At 39.9% G+C, this 22,493-nt stretch overlaps 1 protein-coding gene across 7 annotated transcripts in view; it reads left to right on the top strand.

The window, feature by feature from the left end:
• Positions 1–21,991, top strand: part of B4GALT6 (beta-1,4-galactosyltransferase 6) — an 81,802-nt gene extending 59,811 nt beyond the window's left edge. For 5 of the 7 annotated variants that reach the window (XM_081801449.1, XM_081801450.1, XM_081801452.1 and 2 more), the window contains 3 exons: positions 3,287–3,409; positions 3,690–3,791; positions 4,285–7,772. In XM_081801449.1, coding sequence (XP_081657575.1) covers positions 3,287–3,409; positions 3,690–3,791; positions 4,285–4,432 — 373 coding nt within the window. In that variant the 3' untranslated portion in view covers positions 4,433–7,772. Of the gene's footprint in view, positions 1–3,286; positions 3,410–3,689; positions 3,792–4,284; positions 7,773–21,302 lie in introns of those variants that run through there. The other 2 variants (XM_081801447.1, XM_081801451.1) reach the window with 2 other exon arrangements.
• Positions 21,992–22,493: the final 502 nt, after the last annotated feature.

The raw sequence follows: 22,493 nt of genomic DNA on the forward strand, positions 1-22,493 counted from the left end.
GTAGGTGCAGGTCGCACATGGTGGCTCCCTTTTTTTTTTTTTTTAAGATTTTATTTATTCATTTGAGAGAGAGAGAGATAGCAACAGAGAACATGAGCAGGGAGCATGAGCGGAGAGGGAGAAGCAGGTTCCCGGCTGAGCAGGGAGCCCCCCACGCGGGGCTCGATCCCAGGACCCTGGGATCATGACCTGCGCCGAAGGCAGACGCTTAACGACTGAGCCACCCAGGCGCCCTGTGGCGGCTCCCTCCTGCTTCCCCTTCTCCAGTGACTTGTTTTAGTGCGGAGGAGGCCCTTTCTGTGCAGTGTGTCTTCTTTCTAAGTTATAGGTTCTTGTCTTGCCTTTAATAATAAGAGGCAGATCTTTCTTGCTCTCTGACTGCACCTACCTTGAAACGTAAACAGTCATTGGAGCTCTGATGGTAATTTAAGTTGACATTGAAGCATGCACGTCATCACAGTTCTCATTGACTGATGGAAGTGGAGAGAAGACAGAACAGCCTGGAGCAGGGGAGATGTTACCTACATCACAGTTTTGTCTGCTGCCCGACCTACAGAGTAGGGGGAGGCAAAAAGTCTCAAGGACATGGCCAGGTGAATCAGCACTAGAACAGGAAAGGAATGCTTTTTTTTTCTTCTTCTTCTTTTTTTTTTTTTTTTTTTTGCTGGTCATTATCATGAGAAAACCTTTTCTTAATTATTACAGTATCTGAACTCTGAAGTCCAGTGTTACCACGGGCTTGGGGAAGATCATCCAAGTTCAGAATCTGGGTTTTAGCCCTGGTTCTTGGAAACTCAGTTTTGGTTAGCCCCCACTAGAGTTAAATTAGATTCAGAGTAACTGATTTTCACTAAAAAGCGTCATATAGGTCATATAAACTAAGAATTCTAAATTAATTTCTCTTACTTGAAAACATTAAGTATTAATGTATGTGATACTTATATCTACCTAGACTGATCCCAGAGTTAGTAGGGTATCTTGGAAATTTGAGTAGAAATTAGAATGTAGCTTAGGGAGAATGTCAGCAGATCAAGGAGTAGTGCCGGTAGTGAGTAGACTTCGGGCCACGGGTGAAGCCTGATGGAGCATCCCTGCCCCATAATGGCACCCACACTATGGTGGCTGTGGACCAGAAAGCTCCGGTCCCCAGATTAGTGACTCTCTCCCCTGGGTCAGTGTGAGAGAAATCCTACTGGATTTTTTGTTGAGCTTCTGTTTTCTCTTCTTTAGTTTGTTACGCCTTCCTTTTACCTAATCTTTCTTCATTCTGGGTATAGTGCAATTAGTTGTTTGCACTTAAGCAGAACAATAAATGGAATTAATGTGCTTGCCAATTTATACACATTAATGAAAACACACACACACACACACACACATACACACATTTATCCATATCTACCTATCTACTAATCTCAGGTTTCTCCCAAACCACTAGCTTAGGGAAGAAGAATCTAACTGGCATGGGAAACCCAACAGTGCCACGAATCCTTATCAGCCCTACTGAACCCCAACTGGTACTATAACTAGAATCCTTACTTCCCAAATGTAAGCCTCGTGCCGTCTCCTGGGACACTGTGATTGTCTTTGGGTGCCTTTGGCCAGTGGGTCCAAGATCGCTTTCTTGTGCACCCTGTGAGTTCCATGCAGGAGCTGCTTCTCCCGTCTTCTGTGACCACACCTGACCTCAGCTGACACCCGGCACTTCTTCCCTACAGGGAGTGAGAGGAGAGTCCTCCCACAAAAACAATGAGATCCGCTCTCTCCCCTTCTCTGAGGCAGCTCTGCCATCATCCTGGCCAGGATTCCCTTAGCTTGGTTTCTGGATGCTGTGCATGGTCATGTTTTCCCTGTTGGCCTCCCACATTGACCTGGCCTCTGTAGAGGCCCTGGCTTGACGCTTCCCATTAGCACGTTTGGGGGCACAGGAATTTATTCAGAACTAAGTCTAGGGATGCTACCTTGAGATCAGAAAACCAATCTATATCTAAAGGAACAAATTAGTTTGACAAATTCCTTGGAGTATGAATTAGGGAAAGGTAAGGAAAATAAATCCAGATTTGAAAATGTAGTAGTCATTTCTCAAAGAGAGACAAATACTGTATGACCTCATTTATATGTGGAATCTAAAACAAACAAAGAAACTCATAGATGCAGAGGACAGATTGGTGGTTGCCAAAAGTGGTGGGTGGGGATGGGGAGGGTGGCTGAAGGGGGTTAAAAGGTACACAGGTCACTTGTAAGATAAATAAGCCCTGGGGATGTAATGTACAGCATGGTGATGAGAGTTAATGACACTCTACTATATATTTGAAAGTTGCTAAGAGAATAGGTCTTAAAAGCTCTCATCACAAGAAAACGAAGAATTTTGTAACTGTGTGTGGTGATGGATATTAACTAGATTTATTGTGGTAATCATTTTGCAATATATATGTGTGTGTGAAATCATTATGTTGTACACCTAAAATGAATACAATGTTATAAGTTTATTATATCTCAATCAAAAAGTCATTTATCTAAATATTAGTACATCAAAAATAATATATTTGTAAATATCCATGAGTATTATGGTATCATACCAAACAGGTATGATTATTACAGGAACAGGCAGCTAGTCATTTCAAAATTAAATGCTAGAGTTATATTTACTAATTTATATTTATCCTGGTCTACATAATAAATAACACATTTATAATTCAATTAATTTAGAACACTTTATTAGCTTAACAGTATCTAACATTGGATTGATAACTATTGGTGTATTTAATCAAATTTACTTTGGTATGGAAGTCTTCTCAATTTTTTTTTTTTTAATCTTTTTTTTTTTAAAGATTTTATTTATTTATTTGAGAGAGAGAACACATGAGAGGGGATAGGGTCAGAGGGCAAAGCAGACTCCCTGCCTAGCAGGGAGCCCGATGCGGGACTCGATCCAGGGACTCCAGGATCATGACCTGAGCCGAAGACAGTCGCTTAACCAACTGAGCCACCCAGGCGCCCTCTTCTCAATTTTTGAACACTGGGTTGTGAGTCTTACAAAGTAACAATACTGAATATTAAATTTCATTTATCACAAGTGTTTTACCTAACACATTTAGATGTTTTGCTAGACTGTGAAAATGTTTTCTTTCTTGGTGTACTTTACATTTCCCAGAAAATGATTTAATCAGAACAATTGTTTATATGGAAAATAAGAATATATTTTGCAAAGCGCATATAAAACTGAAAACTTGATTTCAGATGGCAAACTGTTTTGATTTCATTTTTAGAATGCTGTCTTTCTTTTTAGTCTTCCATATAAAGAGTTTTTTGGTGGTGTAAGTGGACTGACAGTGGAACAATTTAGAAAGATCAATGGTTTTCCTAATGCCTTCTGGGGATGGGGAGGAGAAGATGATGACCTTTGGAACAGGTATGTTGAGGTACAAATTGCCTAATAATAGAATTTGTATAAATTTCCTTTCTATTAGTTAGATTGCATTTTGCTATTCCAAGAAAAGATTTTTTGGGATGGAAAATTTTTGAGGTTTCTAAATCCTACTTTGTGTTTCTGCCTTTCTTCATTAAGAGTGCCTTCTGAAATTCTTGACCTCTTTCTAATGATAACATTCTTTTGCATTTCAAGTTGAACTCATGTAATCAATTTTTAGTCACAGTTTATTCCTTTATATTTTTATTTCTATGTATTGTAGAGTTCACTATGCTGGATATAATGTAACAAGACCAGAGGGAGACTTGGGAAAATACAAGTCTATTCCTCATCACCATCGAGGTGAAGTCCAGTTTTTAGGACGGTAAGTTCACTATCACCTTCATATAACAAGGTTTCAGAATTATTTGATGTATGAAAGATTTGTTAAAAAAAAACATTGCAGCCCCAAAAAAATCTTCTGCAGGGAATTTTCTCTTGATTTTATTTTTCTTTATAGAAGTAAAATATTTTTGTGCTTGTTTCGAAGAGCAATACATGTGTATTTATGTTATATTAGAGAGCCCGGTTAACTATTTACATAAAAAGTGTTTCCTTAACATAAAATGTATTATTTCATAAAACATTTTATTTCTTAAGGATGTCCAAGTTGTAAGTGCCCAAAATAATTTTTTCAGGAGGCATTTTAAGACTAGTAAAAATGCTAATTTAGATGATGGTTTAAAAGATTTTTAATTATGTATGAAAAGTAAAAATTGAAAAAGCTTTAAATAAGAACGACCTTGAGCATATTTGTTGTCAGTTTTTCTTTTTGAACGTGTTGCTGTTATTTTTCATTTTTTTCTCTAACACCGTAGGTATAAATTACTAAGATATTCAAAAGAGCGTCAGTACATTGATGGGTTGAACAATTTAATATATACGCCAAAAATACTGGTTGATAGGTTGTATACAAATATATCTGTAAACCTCATGCCAGAGTTAGCTCCAATTGAAGACTACTAAAAGAAGTAGCTCTCATGGCAAGATAGACTGCAATGCTGGATCATCAACTGGGAGTCTATTCTTACTGGAGGTCAGTGAATGGATGTGTCATGGTGCCCTGCTGCGTGAGAAGAGCCAGCAGCCCTTGTTTACAGTGTGAGGTTAGAGACCATCACCCATCCTCTTCTCTGAGACACACCCCCACGGCGAGCCCTGCAGACACCCGATGCCCTTGCTGAAATCTGGAAGTTAAGAGAGCTCCCTACAAAGAGAAAATTTTTATACTAAAATATATAATTTAATTCAAGAGAATGCTTTATTTCTGTTTAAACATGTTTTGTATATATGTGATGTAAATCAACGTGTTCAAATTGTTGAAAAAGATGATGTGTTGCAGTTTTGCATGTAATTGGTTATGCCTTTATCGGACTTTTATAGACATTTTTTATTTGCATGGAAGAAAACAATGCAAATTTATGTCACTAAACAAAGGTTAACCCTTGTGTGAAATGAAGGAACTGTCAATAATTGACAGCCAACTCCTACAGTAAACTGTTATATACTAGTTTTGAGCTTTAGACCTTCAGCCTTTTGTGTGGAAGAAGTCACAGCTTTCTTAGGGTTTTACAGGGTAAGAAGAAAGGACTTAGACCACTTTTCTTCCTACCAGGATTACCTGTTTTTTTCCTTGCTTGCAATCTCATCAGATTTTGCTAAATCACAACCATATTGTTTATGCACATTGCATGAGTATTACCAAGAAAATCTTAAACGTTGTGACGTAACATGATATAAAGGACCTCTTTATGTTAATTAACTGTCTTTCATGTATCTTTGGTGTAATTGTCAGGGATTTTGTGCCTCAAAAAAATCTTCCCGAGGTTGTGTGTATTTGTACACTATTTTTTTTTTTAATTCATAGTGAACAGCACTTTCATTATTTCTAGTTCAGAAGAGCCAGAAAACAATTTTCATTTAAAAAAAATCAAAACAATTTTTTTTAAAAGAATGAGCTATGGAAAACCCAGTAGTACTTATAATATACAAATGAATTATACTATTAGATAAGAAATTAAATGTTCTATTTTTATGAAGATAAATGCTTAGTAGATAAAGACAAATTTTAAGTTTAATTCTCAGACTCATAGAATTTGAAGTTTTTGAAGGGAACCTTTAATGTCGGCCAGGTTTATTAGAACTATATATTTTTTTTCACTTTTAAGAAATTACATTTCTGGTATTCTTAAAATTGCCTCACTGAAATGATTTAAAATATATAATCAGTTATTTAAATGCATTGATGTTCTAGGACACTTCTCTGAGAACAGGTCTCACTACCTGACATCCAGTATATTACTTGATCTTAAATTTGGATGAAGTTTTCATGGCAAAACCAAACAATATCCTTACTTAGAAAATTATCAACTGTAGTTAACCAAAGATTCTAGAAAATATCTTAATATTTTCACAAATTTAAAACAAAAAATTATCTATAAAGTGAATCTTCAAAAACAATGAAGAACAATAGAAATCTATCTATGAGGGAAGTTGGGATAATATTTGCCTTATGGATTGTTCACCTAAAACAGAAATATGGTTATTTATCTCAGGTTTAAGTTTAATTTTGAAGTATCATCTTTTATGGCAATATTAGTAATACAAATGACCACAAACCAAATCATAATGTAATTGAAATTCTTATACTTTGAAAAAATTGATCACTCTCCCTTATGATAGCAAACAGAATTTTCCATATTTATTTCTTTAGCAATATTTCCAAGATATTTATCTTCCATTTTTTTGGTGGTACTCAAAATCACAAAAAAATCAAACCTTCTGAAAAGTAAGAGATTTGTTCTGAATTTGTATATCTGTTCATTTTGGTCTCATAGCCAATGTAGTTTTTTTAATTTGGTGAAATGAAAGTTGGTTGGGAATGTTAACATTTGTGATCACTAACAAGATAGTAGGGGCATAAGAGCATAATTAACCCAATAATACTTAAATATTTTTTTAATACTTACATATTTTAACTGTGGGGAAAATTAGGGCTGTTTCTGAGTCTTACTCGTAAAACGTATTTTTTGCTTTTTAATGTGGAGCTGCCCACATTTGGAATCCTCATTTTGATACACATTTTACAGTTTCAGGAGAGCTCAGTTCTACTAGAATCTGCCTTATTTTCTTGGATTAAGTCTAATAGCCATTTTTGTTTTATGGGTGAGCCATGTTATTTTGCTCTCTTCAGTTTTGAATACGGTATGTCATCCTGTGAAAATCATCTCATTAGTTTGTTTTTTGCTTTCCCCCCCTTTTTTTTGTTTTGTTTTGCTTTTTAAGTGCATACCTAATATTTTTTTGCCTATAAAGAATGACTTACATGTTTCCAGAAGAGTGATAGTTTTGCTCAGTTATCTTCATTTTATGAAAATCTGTTCCATAAAAATTAACAAATACATTGCAAATGGAAATTCTTTTTATCATTATGTTTGGTGGATTTCTTAGGGAACATGTATTGATTGCCTATTCTGTATCAAGTGCAATGCGAGGTATGCCAACAGAAAAAGTATTTTATTTCTGAACAAATCAAATCAAGCAAGTTGAAACCTTTCTAAAATTATAAAGACATCCTCTGATAACTTACCTGTTGTATTTCTTAGTTTCAAAGTCAAGAAACACATATATGTGGACATGGAGCTATTTTGAGGTCCCTATGGCACTAACTGGGAATGTTACGTTGTGCCTTTCACCTCGAGAGAGAAGTAATGATTAATGAGCCTGTTTGTAGAAAAGAGAGGGAAAAGGGTACACATGAGTATTTTTTTAAAATCCGCATTTAAATTTGCTCATATTTTGTGAAAACCTGTTCGATCAGAAAGCTTATTTACAGTATTATACAAATACATAATTACGTGTTAAAAACTTGCTTAGACTCCTTTTACAACCAAAATATTGATATCCATTTTAAAGTAAAATGGAAAAATAACCAATACAGTATTGTCCTTCTTTTGGAGGCTTCCTACAAGTGAAAGCAGATTTTGTGTCATTTGATTTGGCCTCTGCTTGTATCTGTTATATTTCTCTGTGTACTTTTCAGACAAATATTAGTACTCTAGATTTGTTGCCTTGTATTTACAAGTATGCCAATTGAGAGATCTAAAATGGCCATAGTGTTGTTTATCAGAAAGAGGAAGTGTACTTAAGATTATTTTATTTATTAGATCTGAAAGGCTTCTACATAAATGCACTGAAATAAATGCTAGTAATTTCTTGTACTCTCATTTTTTTTTTTTTGCTTCTCATGGAAATGTTTGTACTTTTTTATCATTGTCTTTTATGAAATATAATGTTCTAAAGACTCTGTGTGACACTGTAATTATTTTTGCTCAGGAACTTTTTGGGGGTTATCTGGGCTTTTTGTTGTGTTTGTTTTCCTAATTTTGAGGCGAACTGTTCATGAATACCTTGGTTGCACGAGAATGGCAACAGAAGCATAAAGCGACCACTGCATCTGCCTTTGCAACAGTTTAAATACATTTAGTGATCTCATAGTTTTTAACTCAGAAAAGACACAGTAATATTTAAATATTTTTCATCAGTACAGTTAGTAATCTACTGTATCAAGAAGGATATTTAAGGAGTCGGTTTTTGGTTTTTTGTGTTTTTTTTTTAAGATTTATTTATTTATTTATTTGACAGAGACAGCGAGAGAGGGAACACAAGCAGGGGGAGTGGGAGAGGGAGAAGCAGGCTTCCTGCCGAGCAGGGAGCCCGAAGCGGGGCTCGATCCCAGGACCCCGGGACCATGACCCGAGCCAAAGGCAGACGCTCAACGACTGAGCCACCCAGGCACCCCAGGAGTCGTTTTTAACATTTCTTCTGCCTGCAAACTTGAGTAAACTAAGCTGGTGTGTTGGTGGTCAATCCCCTTCTTGTTTTCTAGGTATCAAGTAGTATTGAAGATCTTTAAGGGAGATAATATCTAGGGACTAGATTTGTATGTGGGCCTGGAATGTGAGATCATGAATTTTGTCAACTTAAATTATTTGTGTAATGAATTATTATTAATTTTTATGCATAGTATGAGCTAGCGGGGTAGTGACTCTTATGTCACAAAGAAAGCCAATCGTGGAATCATAATCTCTTAGTCATTTAGATCATGCAGAGCCATAAAATTGAGTTGGCTTAGTCTGGCCCAGGTTCCTACCTATGGTACTAATGTGTCCTCTGATGAAACATGCCAACTCAGTTTAATGATCTTATATATGTATTTTTTTTGTCCTGTCTTAAACACATGGATTTAAGGTTGTGAAGATATTCTGGACCCAGATTGTTTTATTTAGAGAAGGCTGTTCTTGAGGAGCATATACTGTATTGCTCTTAATTTAAGTGACTTCAGAGAACATAGTGCTATGTCACTCAAAATTATACTACAATTAAAAGAAAAATATATAGGTTGTAAAAATAAAGCTTGTATCTTTCTCAACACATTCCTATAACATATTTTGGTGGACCTGAATTCTGTTGCTAATTTCATCCTCCTAACTCCATCAGTTGAAGTCTTTGATCTCCGATAAGATTCAGACATTACCTACACTAGTGGAATTTACTGTCTTCTGTGAGTAAAACAGTCATGGAAACAACTGAAAAACCGACGTACTATGAAATGAGGTGCTCAATTGTGTCCTCTGCAAACACTGGTTTTAGATTTTACTAAGGCAGTATTAGGCCAATAGAACATCTTTGTAGGAGAAGCTTTTCCCAAGGCACGGAATGTTTCTTAGCTGTATACCCTATGTATCAGAAGGGTAGTTGAGATCATCGTTTGTCTACAGTGAATCTTGAGGATTTACAGTTAACTTTTAATAGGACTGTGTGGAAGGCAGTGGTTATAAGCAAAGACGCTGGAATCAGACTGACCTGAGTTTGAATTCAGAGATCCCCTCCTTGTTCACTGGGACATTTTAGCAAAATTTTAAACCCCGGTGGTCTTCAGTTTCCTGATCTTACAGTTGAGGATGATAGGAACTACCCAAGGATTGCTGAAGAACTTAAATAAGCTAATCCTAACAGAGAACTGAGCCCAGCGCCTGACATGCTGAGCAAAAACTTGGCTTATAATTAAGTCAGTTTTCAGCTCAACAGTAACAGGCTTTTCTTTCATGCAAGTTATCTTGGATCATATTTTAAAAATAATATTGCATTCTTTGATTCCATTAGGAAATGAAGTTAGTGATTACCCTATCTATACATGATAATGCATGTAAACAATTAGTAAAATTGGCAAAGGTGCAAAATTAAATTTTAGCAGTAATAGTCATGAGGAGAAATGTAGCAAGTGGGAATCGGGCTCCGTTTGCTCAGAGGCTTGTGTGATTTTAGGTAGCGTGGGAAGCACCTGTTACAATACTTTGCTTATGGAAGGCATTCAGTAACGTGTAGCTTCTCTCAGTATTGTGACTGAGAAAGTTAAATGCCATGTGGGCCTCTACTGCTTTTTCTATCCTACCTTGGCTTTTGGGCTTGGCTTTTTCACCTATTTTCTTCCCAGTTTCCTTGGAAGACCCTTCTTCCTCTGCTTTCCATTCTTTGCCCCTTCTCTCTGATCAGTAACTCAGTTTCTAGGACCACTGGGTAACACTGTCCGGTGGAATGTTTTAGAATGATGGAAAGGTTCTGGGACTGTGCTGTCCAGTATGGTAGCCTCTAGCCACATGTGGTTGTTGAGCACTTGAAATGTGGCTGGCGTGAGCCAGGAACTGGATTTTGTTAAGTCTTAGATAAATGTAAACAGCCACATACAGCAGGTGATCTCTTATACTCGCAGAACTTTAACCTCATGACGTCCCTAAGTACAAGCAGGAGGCTCTCAAGCCAAATGTCCAGCTGAGAATTGTTAGCTCCTGACCCACATCATCAACTTATGGGTCATCTCGACCTGCTTGTTCACAGAAACTCAAAACCCGGTATGTCCTAAGCTGAATTTATCATATCCATCTTCAAAACCTGGTCTTCCTCTTGTTTTACCGTCCACTTAGGAACTCAAGGCCAAATCTGTGAGTCACCCTCGCCTTTCTCCTCCGTACAATCAAGGTGTTAGCTCCACCTCTGAAGTCCCTCTTCAATCTGTAGGGTCTTTTGTTTCTGCAACAAGTGCGTGGATCCTCCCAGTCTTACTGCAAAGGTATGCCTTCTGTTTTGAATATGTCTTCCATCTTGACACACAAAACTCTGTCTTTTGAAATACTACTGTGCTTTAAATCTTTCAGTGGCTCCCCATTGCCTACTTCTAGAAAAATGTCCAAATATTTCTGCTGCTCAGACCAGGGCCTGAATGATCTGGCTTCTGCTGGCCTCTGCAGGACGAACACCTCCCTGCCCATCCCTCTCGCACCCTGTTTCATTCTCCAGTTGCCCGTGAACTACTCCCATTGACCTTTTCTACCCTCATCCACCAGAGGGTCTCCTACCTATCTCTTAAAGACTCAAGCTCTTGGGGCACCTGGGTGGCTCAGTTGGTTGGGTGTCCAACTCTTGATTTTGGCTTGGGTCTTGATCTCAGGGCCGTGAGTTCACGGCCCGCATTGGGCTCCACACTGGGTTTGGAGCCTGCTTAAAAAAAAAAAAAGAAAAAAGACTAGCTCCTCTGGAAGCTGTCTCTGGCCGACCCAAGTAAAATTTGCCCCTCCCTCTCCTGCACTCCTGCCCCCTACATGTAGTACTGCACTATTAAAGCATGTCTTACGCCATTAAATTTGCTTATGCGTTTTCTTTTTCTCTCAAAGACTGTTAGCTCTTTGAGGGCAGTGGTCAGTGCCATTTGGTTTTGTATACCCAGCATCCTGCACAGCGCTCAGTGAATGACCATCCTGTCAGGGCAACACTGTTTGCCATCTGTTAGGGCAGAACACTCCATAGCATTCTAAATTACGCTATTACTCCATATGTCATACCTACTCAGAGCTGTGTTCAGCAGGATCAGTGCCTTAATCAGGACTATTAAGTGCCATCATCAAGATGCATTTCGACCTACCTATAAATCTATCTGAATAGGGAGCCAGGCCCATCTTTTTACTCAACACATTTTTAAAATTTAAAGGTACTAAGCTTTAGAAAATTAATGTAGGGGCACCTGGGTAGCTCAGTTGGTTAAGTGTCTGACTCTTGATTTTGGCTCAGGTCATGATCTCAGGGTCATGAGATGAGTTCCACGTTCGTTGGGCTCCACGCTCAGCAGGGAGTCCACTTGACATTCTCTCCCTCTGCCTCTGCCTCTCCCCCCCAGCTCTTTCTCTCTCAAATAATCTTTATTTTTTTAAATTTTACTTAAATTAACATAGTATATTAGTTTGAGGTAGAGAATAAATCTTTTTAAAAATTATTATAGATTAGTGTATAAAAGAAATAGAATAGTGAAGAATTCACTGCTAAAATTTTTATTAAATTTAAAAAAAAACCTGGAAAGTGAAAGTCATCCTTCCCATAAAATAAATGTCACAAGACACTACTGTGTTGAAGAAAGAATGAGAGTAGATGCTAGAAACACCTGTTTGACTTCATACCAGAGAGAAGGTGTTAATTTACCTGTGGAACATAATTTCTATCTGAGGCACTTTTTAAAATGCATTTAGTTGATTTCCAAGGACTTTATTTTACACAGTTATCCCTCCTCCTCCCTTTCTTCACCTGTTTTTCCTTCTTTCTTCTCTTCCACCACCACTGTTGTTAGAATCAGGAAAAAATCATGGCAGCGATTTGTTTCCCTGGAGTCCTTATGAAATCCTGTGAGTGCTTTTGTTCAGACAGAACAGGGTCACCATGGTAACCAGACTTCCCCTTCATTATTCTCTTATCCCTTGACCTTGTATAAATGTCATTTTGCATAGAGTAATTAACCAGTCTTTTAACCTGCTTGGCAACTTCTGGCAGCCTTGTTTCTGGTCTCTCCAACCCCAGTACGTCCGGGCAGTTACTAAGCACCTGCTATTACGTCAGGCACTGTGCTGTGCTGAGGACGTGAGAGCAAATAAGGCAGTTCCTTCCCCCACGTAGGCCACAGCCAAGCAAGGGAAATGCTTGCCAAGGGCTTCTCACGGGGGCCACCCCTTTGCCTCTAAATATTTTACAATCTTCTTGGAAACCCAATAGAAAAATGGAGAAAGTCTTGGACAGGTCATATAGAAGTGGGGAGTTCCCAAAGAGTTGCATCCACAGGCTCTGTGAGGGAGAGCCTCACCTCTACCATGGAGAAGGTGGAGGTGGGGAGTGGAGGGGACATGATTGCGGGTTTCAGATGGAGAGGGCCCTGTCTTTTCTGGTAGAATAGACAGGTATGTTGGAAAGGTGTCTGCCTGATGGCCTGTGCTCTTCTAGGCTCTTGGGCTACAGAGAACAGGCTTTGCTTGGATGGGGGTGGGAGGGTCTGCTATTAGCATTTCTGGGCTGCAGACCTATCTAGCACCCAGGCTGGGATACTGAGGGGGCAAGAAAAAAAAACTCCCAGAACTCACACCTGGGTTGTTCCTCATCAAGTCCCCACGTCCCCTGGGAGTTTGCCTTCTATACTCCACCTTTCAGTCTTCTGGTGGGGTTTCGTTGTTGTTTGGTGATTAGTGGGAGAAGTCAGTGGAATGCATTTACCCCATCTTGTCCAACTCCTAGGAATGTCCCCTACAAAGAAAGGTCAGGAACTGTTGTGTATCTTGACTGTGGGTCAGTATGGTAGCTGTGACATGGCATTATAACTGCATGCAGGACAGGGGAAAGGGTCCGGGGTCTCTCTGTGTCATTTCTGAAAACTGCATGTGAGTCTCTGATGACCTCAAAGTTAAGAATTTTATTACCAAAGAGGTAAAGTACCCTATATGAAAGATGATCGACTCCACTCACAGTAAGAGAGATGCAAATGAAAATTACGTGGAAGTACCAATTCTGACCCATCTGATTGGCAAAAATCCAGAAGTTTCACCAACACGATTGGTGAGGCCGTGGCGAGCCAAGTGCTCTCATACATCGGATGCAAAGTGTCACAAGCCCTGTGGAGGGGGATTCAGCAATATCCAGCAAAATTACTAAAGCCTTTACCCTTTGTCCCAGAAAGCTTTTTTTAGGCATCTATTCTAAAGATACATCTCTACAGATGTGAAATAACGTGTACAAGTTTATTCATGGAGGTGTTACTTAGAATAGCAAAAGATGGAAGCTAAGCAGTTAGTCACCCACACACTGAAGCACTTTGCAGCCAAAAAAGAGGGGGCCTAAATTCTATGTTCTGATTGTACTGGTTTCCAGGCCAATGGTGTCCTGTGGGGGGTAAAAAAATAAGGTTCACACACTATATAAAATGCTGCCTTTTGTGAATGAAAGAAGGGGAGCTAAAAATATATGTGTGTGCTTGCTTCTCTTTTACGAAACAGTCACTGGCAGGATAACAAAAATGGTGGTCTGTGTAGGGGAGGGGAACAGTGGGGTGAAGGCCACGGGGTTGGCAGTGAGACTGTTTGTTCCAGTGTGATTTTATATAGTTAGGAACTGGCATTGTGTCAATATTTTTGCAAAATTAAAAAAAAATGAATTTACAGCAAACCCTAAAATCGATTTTCAACAGAAACAAATTTAAAAATGTATTGGGGCAGGGGCGCCTGGGTGGCTCAGTCGGTTAAGCGTCTGCCTTCGGCTCAGGTCATGATCCCAGAGTCCTGGGATCGAGTCCCACATCGGGCTCCCTGCTCAGCGAGGATTCTGCTTCTCCCTCTCCCTGCCGCTCCCCCTGCTTGTGCTCTCTCTCTCTCTCTCTGTCAAATAAATAAAATCTTTTAAAAAAATGTATCGGGGCGAAGCAGAACAAATGTTGTCTAGTGAGTTTGTTCTTCATTAGCTAATGATTAACCTTAGCAAGTGTAAAGAAAACAATTCTTGTTTGATCATGGCTGCATTATGTAAGTGTCGCTAATACTGTGTTTGCATGTTTTATAGGCTTAACTTTTATTCTTCCCATTTTTACTGTGCATTTTTCTTTTTTGTAGACAGTTTAGTTTGTATTGTTAATGCGACAAATATAACTTCTCCTCTGTGGCCATATCAGTGGGTTTAGCGGCCCCGCTCATAGCTTGCCCAGAAAACCCGCCTCAACCACCTCCTCAAAGGGGGAGTTCCACACCCCCTCTAGCTTTGCTCACCACTGCTCACTGGACAAAGGGTGGATAGAGCCTTGCCCAGAGAAAGCACAATAATACACAAACCAAGCCAACCAGATTCTCAGAAGTTTGAAGGGACACAGGGACTGAGGCAGTTAATTTGGGGGTGGGGACTGAGTCCAAATTTCCTTCCATGTGGTGAGGTGAGCAGAGAAGCTGGTCTGCATCGAGAAGGAAGAAGACCTATATTGGGAATCATGCACCTCAAAAATAGATAAAAAGGTAGTTACTTTAGTTCCTGATGGCTTTCCAGACCCAGTCCCTGGTGAGGCCCAGCTGTGTCTGTTCCATTTGTGTTCCGTGAGATACATATGAATCCTTAAATAAATCCCTCGTCATTCAAGATAGCTGGGCTGAGTTTGTGTTTCTTAAATGAACCCCTTGTTGAGACACTTCATTTCTTTTAGAAAGGGTTTTGACCTCATTAAAATCAAGTTTGATTACCTTGATCAGAGTGACAAGCTATTCATAATCAAGGGTATTCAAACCTACATAAAAATAGCCCTACTGGAGTGAGATGTCTTTGAAGACAACCATTTCTTTTTCATCTTTACCTGGCACTCCTCATGGGTGTTCAATAAATACGTGCTAAGTGACACTTTTTTCAGTTACGGCCCTTAGAGCATGGATTCAGTTTGTTTGGTTTTTTTCCAAACAACTTTTCCCAAGACAACAGAATGTAGACTCTTTCAAGTACAGCTTCAGTTTGAGTTGGATTTCAGGAGCTTTGGATATTCTGGAACAATCACCCAGATATCTGGGCCCCATCGGCCCTTTTCTAGGGAGTCCTGGGAAGCTGAGGCAGGGATTTCCCATGGTTTGGGAACTGTTTACATGGACGATACTCTCAGCTGGTGGGGAGTTTTTTAAACTGTAATCACACTTGGGCACCACCTCCAGAGAATTGATTTATTTTATTTTATTTTATTTTAAAGATTTTTATTTATTTATTTGAGAGAGAGAGAGAACATGAGTAGGGGGTGGGCAGAGGGAGAGGGAGAAGCAGGCTCCCCACAGAGCAGGGAGCCCGATGCGGGGCTCGATCCCAGGACCCTGGGATCATGACCTGAGCCGAAGGCAGACACTTAACGACTGAGCCACCCAGGCGCCCCAGAGAATTGATTTAATTGGTCTGGGTTGGGGCCTGGGTACGGGTATGCTTCAAAATATTCCCAAGTGACTCAAAAATGCAGCTGGGATTAAAAACCATGGCAGTAAATCCTAAATCATTAATGGGACCTTGCTGTTGATGTACTCACGGGACTTTTCACACCGATGTAGACCTTGGTCCAGGCTGATGGGTACTGAAGTTTGGGAACCACTGCTTGAGGCCAGAACAGGCTCAGGTAGAACCTGTGGGGGTGCCTTGGCCCATGGCCCTCCCTCTCTCCTTTTGGGCCATAAATTATTATTATTTCTGAAGAAAGATGCTGGAGACTTATGACAGATTATTTATTTTAGAGAGAGGGGGCGCCTGGGTGGCTCAATCTTTGAGCGTCTGCCTTCGGCTCAGGTCATGATCCCAGGGTCCCTGGGATCGAGCCCCACATCGGGCTCCCTGCTCCATGGGAAGCCTGCTTCTCCCTCTCCCACTCCCCCTGCTTGTATTCCCTCTTTAGCTGTGTTTGTCTGTCAAATAAATAAATAAAATCTTTAAAAAAATAAAAGAGAGAGAGAGAGAGAGCATGTGCGTGAGCGGGAGGAGGGGCAGAGGAGAGGGAGAGTGAGAATCCCAAGCAGACTGCGCTGAGCTGGAGCCCAACGACACAAGGCTCAATCCCATGATCCTGAAATCATGACCTGAGCCAAAATCAACAGTCATGCACTCAACCAACTGAGCCACCCAGGCGCTCCATTATGAGAGACTGTTTAATAAGACCATTATCTTGACAAGTTTTTGACTATTTCATAGGATAATGTGCTCAGTTTCCACAAAGTTCATGTAGATAATATTTCACACACTACATGTCTACAATGCCCAGGTACTTTCTAAGCCTGTTTCAGGTCATACCTCGTTACTGGTCTTCACAACCACCCTGAACGAGTAAAAGTAGGGATCTGTTGAGAAGTCACAGGAAAGAGATTCAATGGCAGAAGAGCAAAAGTTAAATGCTGCCCTTTTGAGATAAATCAAAACATGGAAGTGGTTAAAGGAAATTGGAAGGTCTAAAGAAGTAGAATAAGAAGTGGATGAGAAATTTTACAAACCCCAGAAATTTACATGCCTTAGGAAAAACTTTCTAGAAATTAACTCATGACTCTAGAATTCAACCTTTAAATTGTCCAACAATTTATTAAAATTAAGAAAAAAAAAGAACAATAAACATTGTTTTTCTGAGTCTGTGGTCTGAAGGGTTTTGCTGCTTTTAGGTTATAAGGAATATGGTATTGCTTTTATAGTGTGCTTTTGTAAGGAAGTAACAATCTATCCAAAGGCTTTGGAGTATACATCGGGGGAAATAATTGAGTAATTTTTTAATAACACTTTTTAGTAGCTACTTATCTAAAAACTTCTTTTGTAAGTCCTGGGAGTAAATGTAATTTTTTTACTCTAGGCCTAGTAGCTAAAGTATTGTAATTACCAGTCCCATGGGGAGAACAAATTGAATAGGGATTGTGATACCAGAGAACTTTAGGTCAGAAAGGAACTTTAACATCATCCAGTTCATTTCTTTTCCTTTCTAGTTATTGTATTAGGTACCCATTAAAACAAAAAGAAAGATAAATGGGATTTACCACTCCTCCACCAGGCAACTGTAAGGTTCCCGTCATTCAGTCTATCCCAGCCATGGACGGATTAAAGCACTGATCAAATCAGTTCATTGCCTGTTTTTACCTTGACACCAGCTTCCCCTTTACCCACAGGTTCTTTAACTTCTTAGCATAGGCCATCCGTCCTCTGCTACTCGGTATGAAATAGCCTGCCTCGAATGAAACCAAGTTGCTTGCCTTTGTCGCACTGTTTAATGTCCTTGCACATCTCTGTCCCTCTGCAGTTCAGTCTCCTCCCCAGGAATGGCTTTTCCCTTATTTGCCTGGTGCCTCCTACTTAGCTTCTAAGGACAAGCTCAGTTGTTCCCTCTTCTGTGATGCCTCTGGGCCCCCAGGAATCTGGGCAAGTTTTTCTGTTAGGCTGCCATAGCATTTCAATCTTTTTACCGAAGTGCTGACTTTCTTTCCCTCTCTCTACTTTCCTTCCTCCCTCCCTCCTTCCTCCCGTCTTTCTCTCTTTCTCTCAGTTCTTTCATGCCCATCTCCACTGGTAATAACATGAGTTCCCTGAAAACAGACTTGGTGTCTTATTTCATCCCTCTGGCTCCAGCACCCAGGACAGGTGCTCAACACGTGTGTGTATGTGTGTGTGTGTGTGTAAGAACCAATACATGTGTGTTGTCATAGATTGAATAATGCACCCCACCTGCCCCCCAAAGATATCCACGTGCTAGTTCCCAGAATCTGTGCAAGGAACTTTGCAGATGTGATTAAATTTAGGATCTTGAGATGGAGAAATTATCCTGGATTATCTGAGTGACCCAATATAATCGCAAGGCTCCTTGTAAGAAAGGGCCATGAGCCAAGGAGGCAAGTGGCCTCTAGAAGCTTAAAAAGGCCAGGAGAACCACTCTTTGAGGCCAACCATCCAGAAGGAACACAGCCCTGCCAACATCTTGATTTTAGACTTCTGGCTTCCGGAAGTGTAAGAGAATAAATCTGGATTGTTTTAAGCCACTGAATTTGTGGTAATTTGTTCCAGCGACAATACATTAATACACTAATACACATGCCTAAATGAATCAACGAGTCAGACCTTTCAGACTATTAGATATATTTTAAAAAATGGTTTATTAAATGGAATAGATCATACACATTAAAAATAAAATAAATACAGTGCCTGGGTGGCTCAGTCGGTTAAGTGTCTGACTCTTGATTTCGGCTCAGGACATGATCTCAGGGTCATGAGACTGAGCCCAGTGTTGGGCTTCGAGGTGGGTGTGGAATCTGCTTGACATTCTCTGACCTTCTCCCTCTGCCCCTCCTGCTTGTGCTCTCTCTCTAAAATAAATAAACAAATCTTTAAAAAAAAATAGATACAAGATAAATGTTCATCCTTTGTAGTCAAAAAATAAAAATTCAAGCAATCATGAGACATAATGATCTATCTGCTAAAGTGGTAAAACATTTCTAATAAGCAGAACTGGTAAGGCTTCAGTGTTATAGAATTTTTTACATTAATATGTTCATTCTCCAATATTACTCCAAATAATATATCATAGTTCTTGAGAACTTAATATGTTCTGTGGATTGTTTTAAACCTTTTTACATGTATTATGACAATTGGTCTTTAAAATAACTCTTTGGAAATGGTGCTGTGATTATTCCCATTCTACAAATGAAAAAAAACCAAGACATAGAAAGCTGATGTAATCTGTTCAAGATCAAACAGCTTGTAATGGTGAAGCCAAGACTACTTCCCAGGCAGTTTGATGACCAAGGCTCCATGTCATCTAAGAGTTAGATACTTCTAGAAAATGTTAGGTCACTCAATTCAACAGAAGCAAAAAGCTGTACGCTTCATAAAGATGTTCATTGTAGCACTAACTACAAGTCCTCAAAATTGAGACTAAGTATATTACATTATGAAAGTGCTGTAAATTTTTCAAAAATAAAAATTATAATTATAAAGATTATATGGAAATATGAGAAACTGTTCGTGATAACATAATTAAAGCATGAAAATAAAATGGGGTGCCCGGGTGGCTCAGTCGGTTAAGCAGCTGCCTTCGGCTCAGGTCATGATCCTGGGGTGCTGGGATCAAGCCCCACATCCGGCTCCCTGCTCAGCGGAGAGCTTGCTTCTCCTTCTCCCTCTGCCTGCCACTCTGCCTACTTGTGATCTCTCTCTATTTCTCTGTCAAATAAATAAATAAAATCTTAAAAAAAATAATTTTACATTATGATTGCAAATTTATATAAATATGTTTATAGCATTCTATTAATAAGAACATTCTATTGCGGTACAACTATATGTTGCTATAATTTTAGTTTCTTGAACATTATTAAATTCTTTTCAATAAAAGTATAATAAAATAATTATCTTTGAAAAAACTCTGCTAACTTTTTTCTCAATAAATGATGGGATTGAATCTTTCAATTTAATAATATGTATGAGAAAGCCTATTTTGGAAACATTACTGATTTTTTTGGTACATGTTTTTCTCTTACCGAGAGAAGATGGGTATTTCTACAGCTGTATCATTTGAGACATTCTTTAAAAAAAAAGATATTATTTATTTGAGAGAGAGAGCATGGGTGAGGGGAAGGACAGAAGGAGAGGGAGAAGCAGACTCCCCACTGAGCAGGGAGCCATACATGGGGCTCAATCCCAGGGCCCTGAGATCATGACCTGAGCCAAAGGCAGATACTTAACTGACTGAGCCACCCAGGCACCCCTTGAGACATTCTTGGTCACAAGTAGCAAAATAAATAAATCAGTAAATCCAAAATTGTTCTAAAATTCAAAGTTTATTTTAAAAAACTTTTTAAAAAGTATATATAATTTTTAAAAAGCTATTTTTATAAATAAAGAAAAATCGATTTAAAAAACCCTGATTCAAACACAATTAAAAAATAAAGTATTGGTTAATGCCAGTGAAAATTCAAGAAATATTAAATGCTTCAGCTGTGCCAACATGTCACCAAGCCTCGCTTTCTGCCTTTCTGGAACTGGCTCCCTCCTGAAGATCACCCCTCATAGGACGCCTACCAGCACCTCCCGGGCTCTTCCAGGGGAGACGTCACATTCTTATCTCACCGTGAAAGAGAAGTCCCGGGTTTCCCTCTGATTGGACTACGTTAGGTCCCTGAGCACCCCTACACTAAACATGGGGGCAAAGATGATGAGACTGATTTAGACAGATTAAACTCCTTGCTCCCACTCCCTTCTCCAGGAGCATTTGCATTGCTCTTCAAAGGAAGCAGAATGTATGGAATGGATGTTGGAATATTCATTACAGAACTTTCAGGAAGCAGGAAGGGCCTTGACTCCTGACAAGATGCCAAATACTTATGCAGGATCCTGACTCTTGATTTCGGCTCAGGTCCTGATCTCAGGCTCATGAGCTCGAGCTCTGAGTCGGGCTCACCCCCTGTGCAGGGCCCTGACGCCCCACGATGCGGGGCTCCCACCCCATGATGCCTCTCTGTGGGCTGGCCTGGAACGGCTGTGGGTCTCTGCCTTTCAGGATGTTGAAGCAAAACCCACTCAATAATAGTCTTTAATTATAATTTGAATGAAGGGACACTTTTGTTCTTTTGGCCCTGGCCCTAGGCAGAAGAACATTTTAAATAGACTGTTTTCTATTTTTAAACATTCCCAGTGACTAAGTTCTTGAAATCAGTTCAAGGATGTAGAACCTTGGCACTCAGGATTTGAACCAGGAGCTGGTAGTCTTTTAGTGTTTCCCAACAAACTGGTCTGTTTCTTGTAGATTGATAGGTCATGGTGCCATGTCTCATGTGTCCGTATGAGAGGAAAAAACATCCAGGTAAAACCCCGAGACCTTGTAAGGGCTCACAGGAGAACTGTTTGCCCACTCAGAGTCAAGCCGTTCACTTATCCTGCAGCAAATATTTATTTATTTATTTATTTATTTATTTATTTATTTATTTATTTAAAGATTTTATTTATTTGACAGAGAGACACACCGAGAGAGGGAACACAAGCAGGGGGAGTGAGAGGGGGAGAAGCAGGCTTCCCGCGGATGCGGGGCTCGATCCCAGGACCCCGGGATCATGACCGGGGCAGAAGGCAGACGCCCAACGACTGAGCCACCCAGGCGCCCCTATCCTGCAGCAAATATTTACTGAACACTGACTGTGTGCTGGACCCTCTCTGCAGATACTTCAAAATACATTCCAATGTCTTTTCCGAAAACACTTTGCCAGGGAAAACTGTGGAGCAGTGTTCATTCAGCTCAGCGCAGGTCATCTAGAAGCTGCCGGGGGCTCTGAGGCCAACCTCAGGGTTCTCTCCCTCTAGCCCGCCACCGCTTTCCACAGCAGGCTTGACACCCGGTTGCACAGCCTCTGGCCTCCTGGGGAGTGACCTTAGTGGCCGGGCCAGCAGGTGGGTGACTGCTGAGCCTGGAGGGAAGCGCCGCATGTCCAGCGTTTATGTAAGCAGGCTGCATGGAGCCCCTCTCCCCTGCTAGCTGCAGGCGGTTCCAGAACAGACCTTCAGCATTTGCATTGATTGCCAAAGATGAATTGCCATCTGCCTTGGCTTTAAATTAACTGGGGCCGTTCTAACCCACAGTGAATGGTAGGCTGGGAAATGGAATTGATTGGGAGCTTATTTCCATTTTGAGAGGCAGTAAGAAGGAGTGGGGCTAAGCGAGGGGTGTGTTCTACAAACTGGGAAGTAGAAAGAAGGAATGGCTGTAAACTGAGGGTTTTAAACAGACTGTGTGTTCTAGAGGGGAGAGGAGTGGGGGGATGGGTTAGCCTGGTGATGGGTATTAAGGAGGGCACGTTCTGCATGGAGCACTGGGGGTTATACACAAACAATGAATCATGGAACACTGCATCAAAAACTAATGATGTAATGTATGGTGATTAACGTAACATAATAAAATAAATTTGAAAAAAAATTAAAAAAAAAAATGAGGGTTTGGATGAGGAACAGAATTCCTAGGAAGCGCTGTCTCTGCAGACAAAATGTAGTTTAAGGCATAAATACCCTAAATGTCCCTGTTGGACAGGTGCTATCTGAATGTTTCTGGAGTTATTTTAATATTGGCGATTTTTGTTTTCTGCTTATATGTGTGCGCACAATGCCAACTCCCAAGGTATGAGATTAAAAAGTGGCTTGGTTACTTGAGGCTCAG

Source organism: Leptonychotes weddellii, chromosome 13, assembly GCF_054177405.1.
Source record: "Leptonychotes weddellii isolate Sample4059 chromosome 13, ASM5417740v2, whole genome shotgun sequence".
In the NCBI taxonomy this organism is placed as follows: domain Eukaryota; kingdom Metazoa; phylum Chordata; class Mammalia; order Carnivora; family Phocidae; genus Leptonychotes; species Leptonychotes weddellii.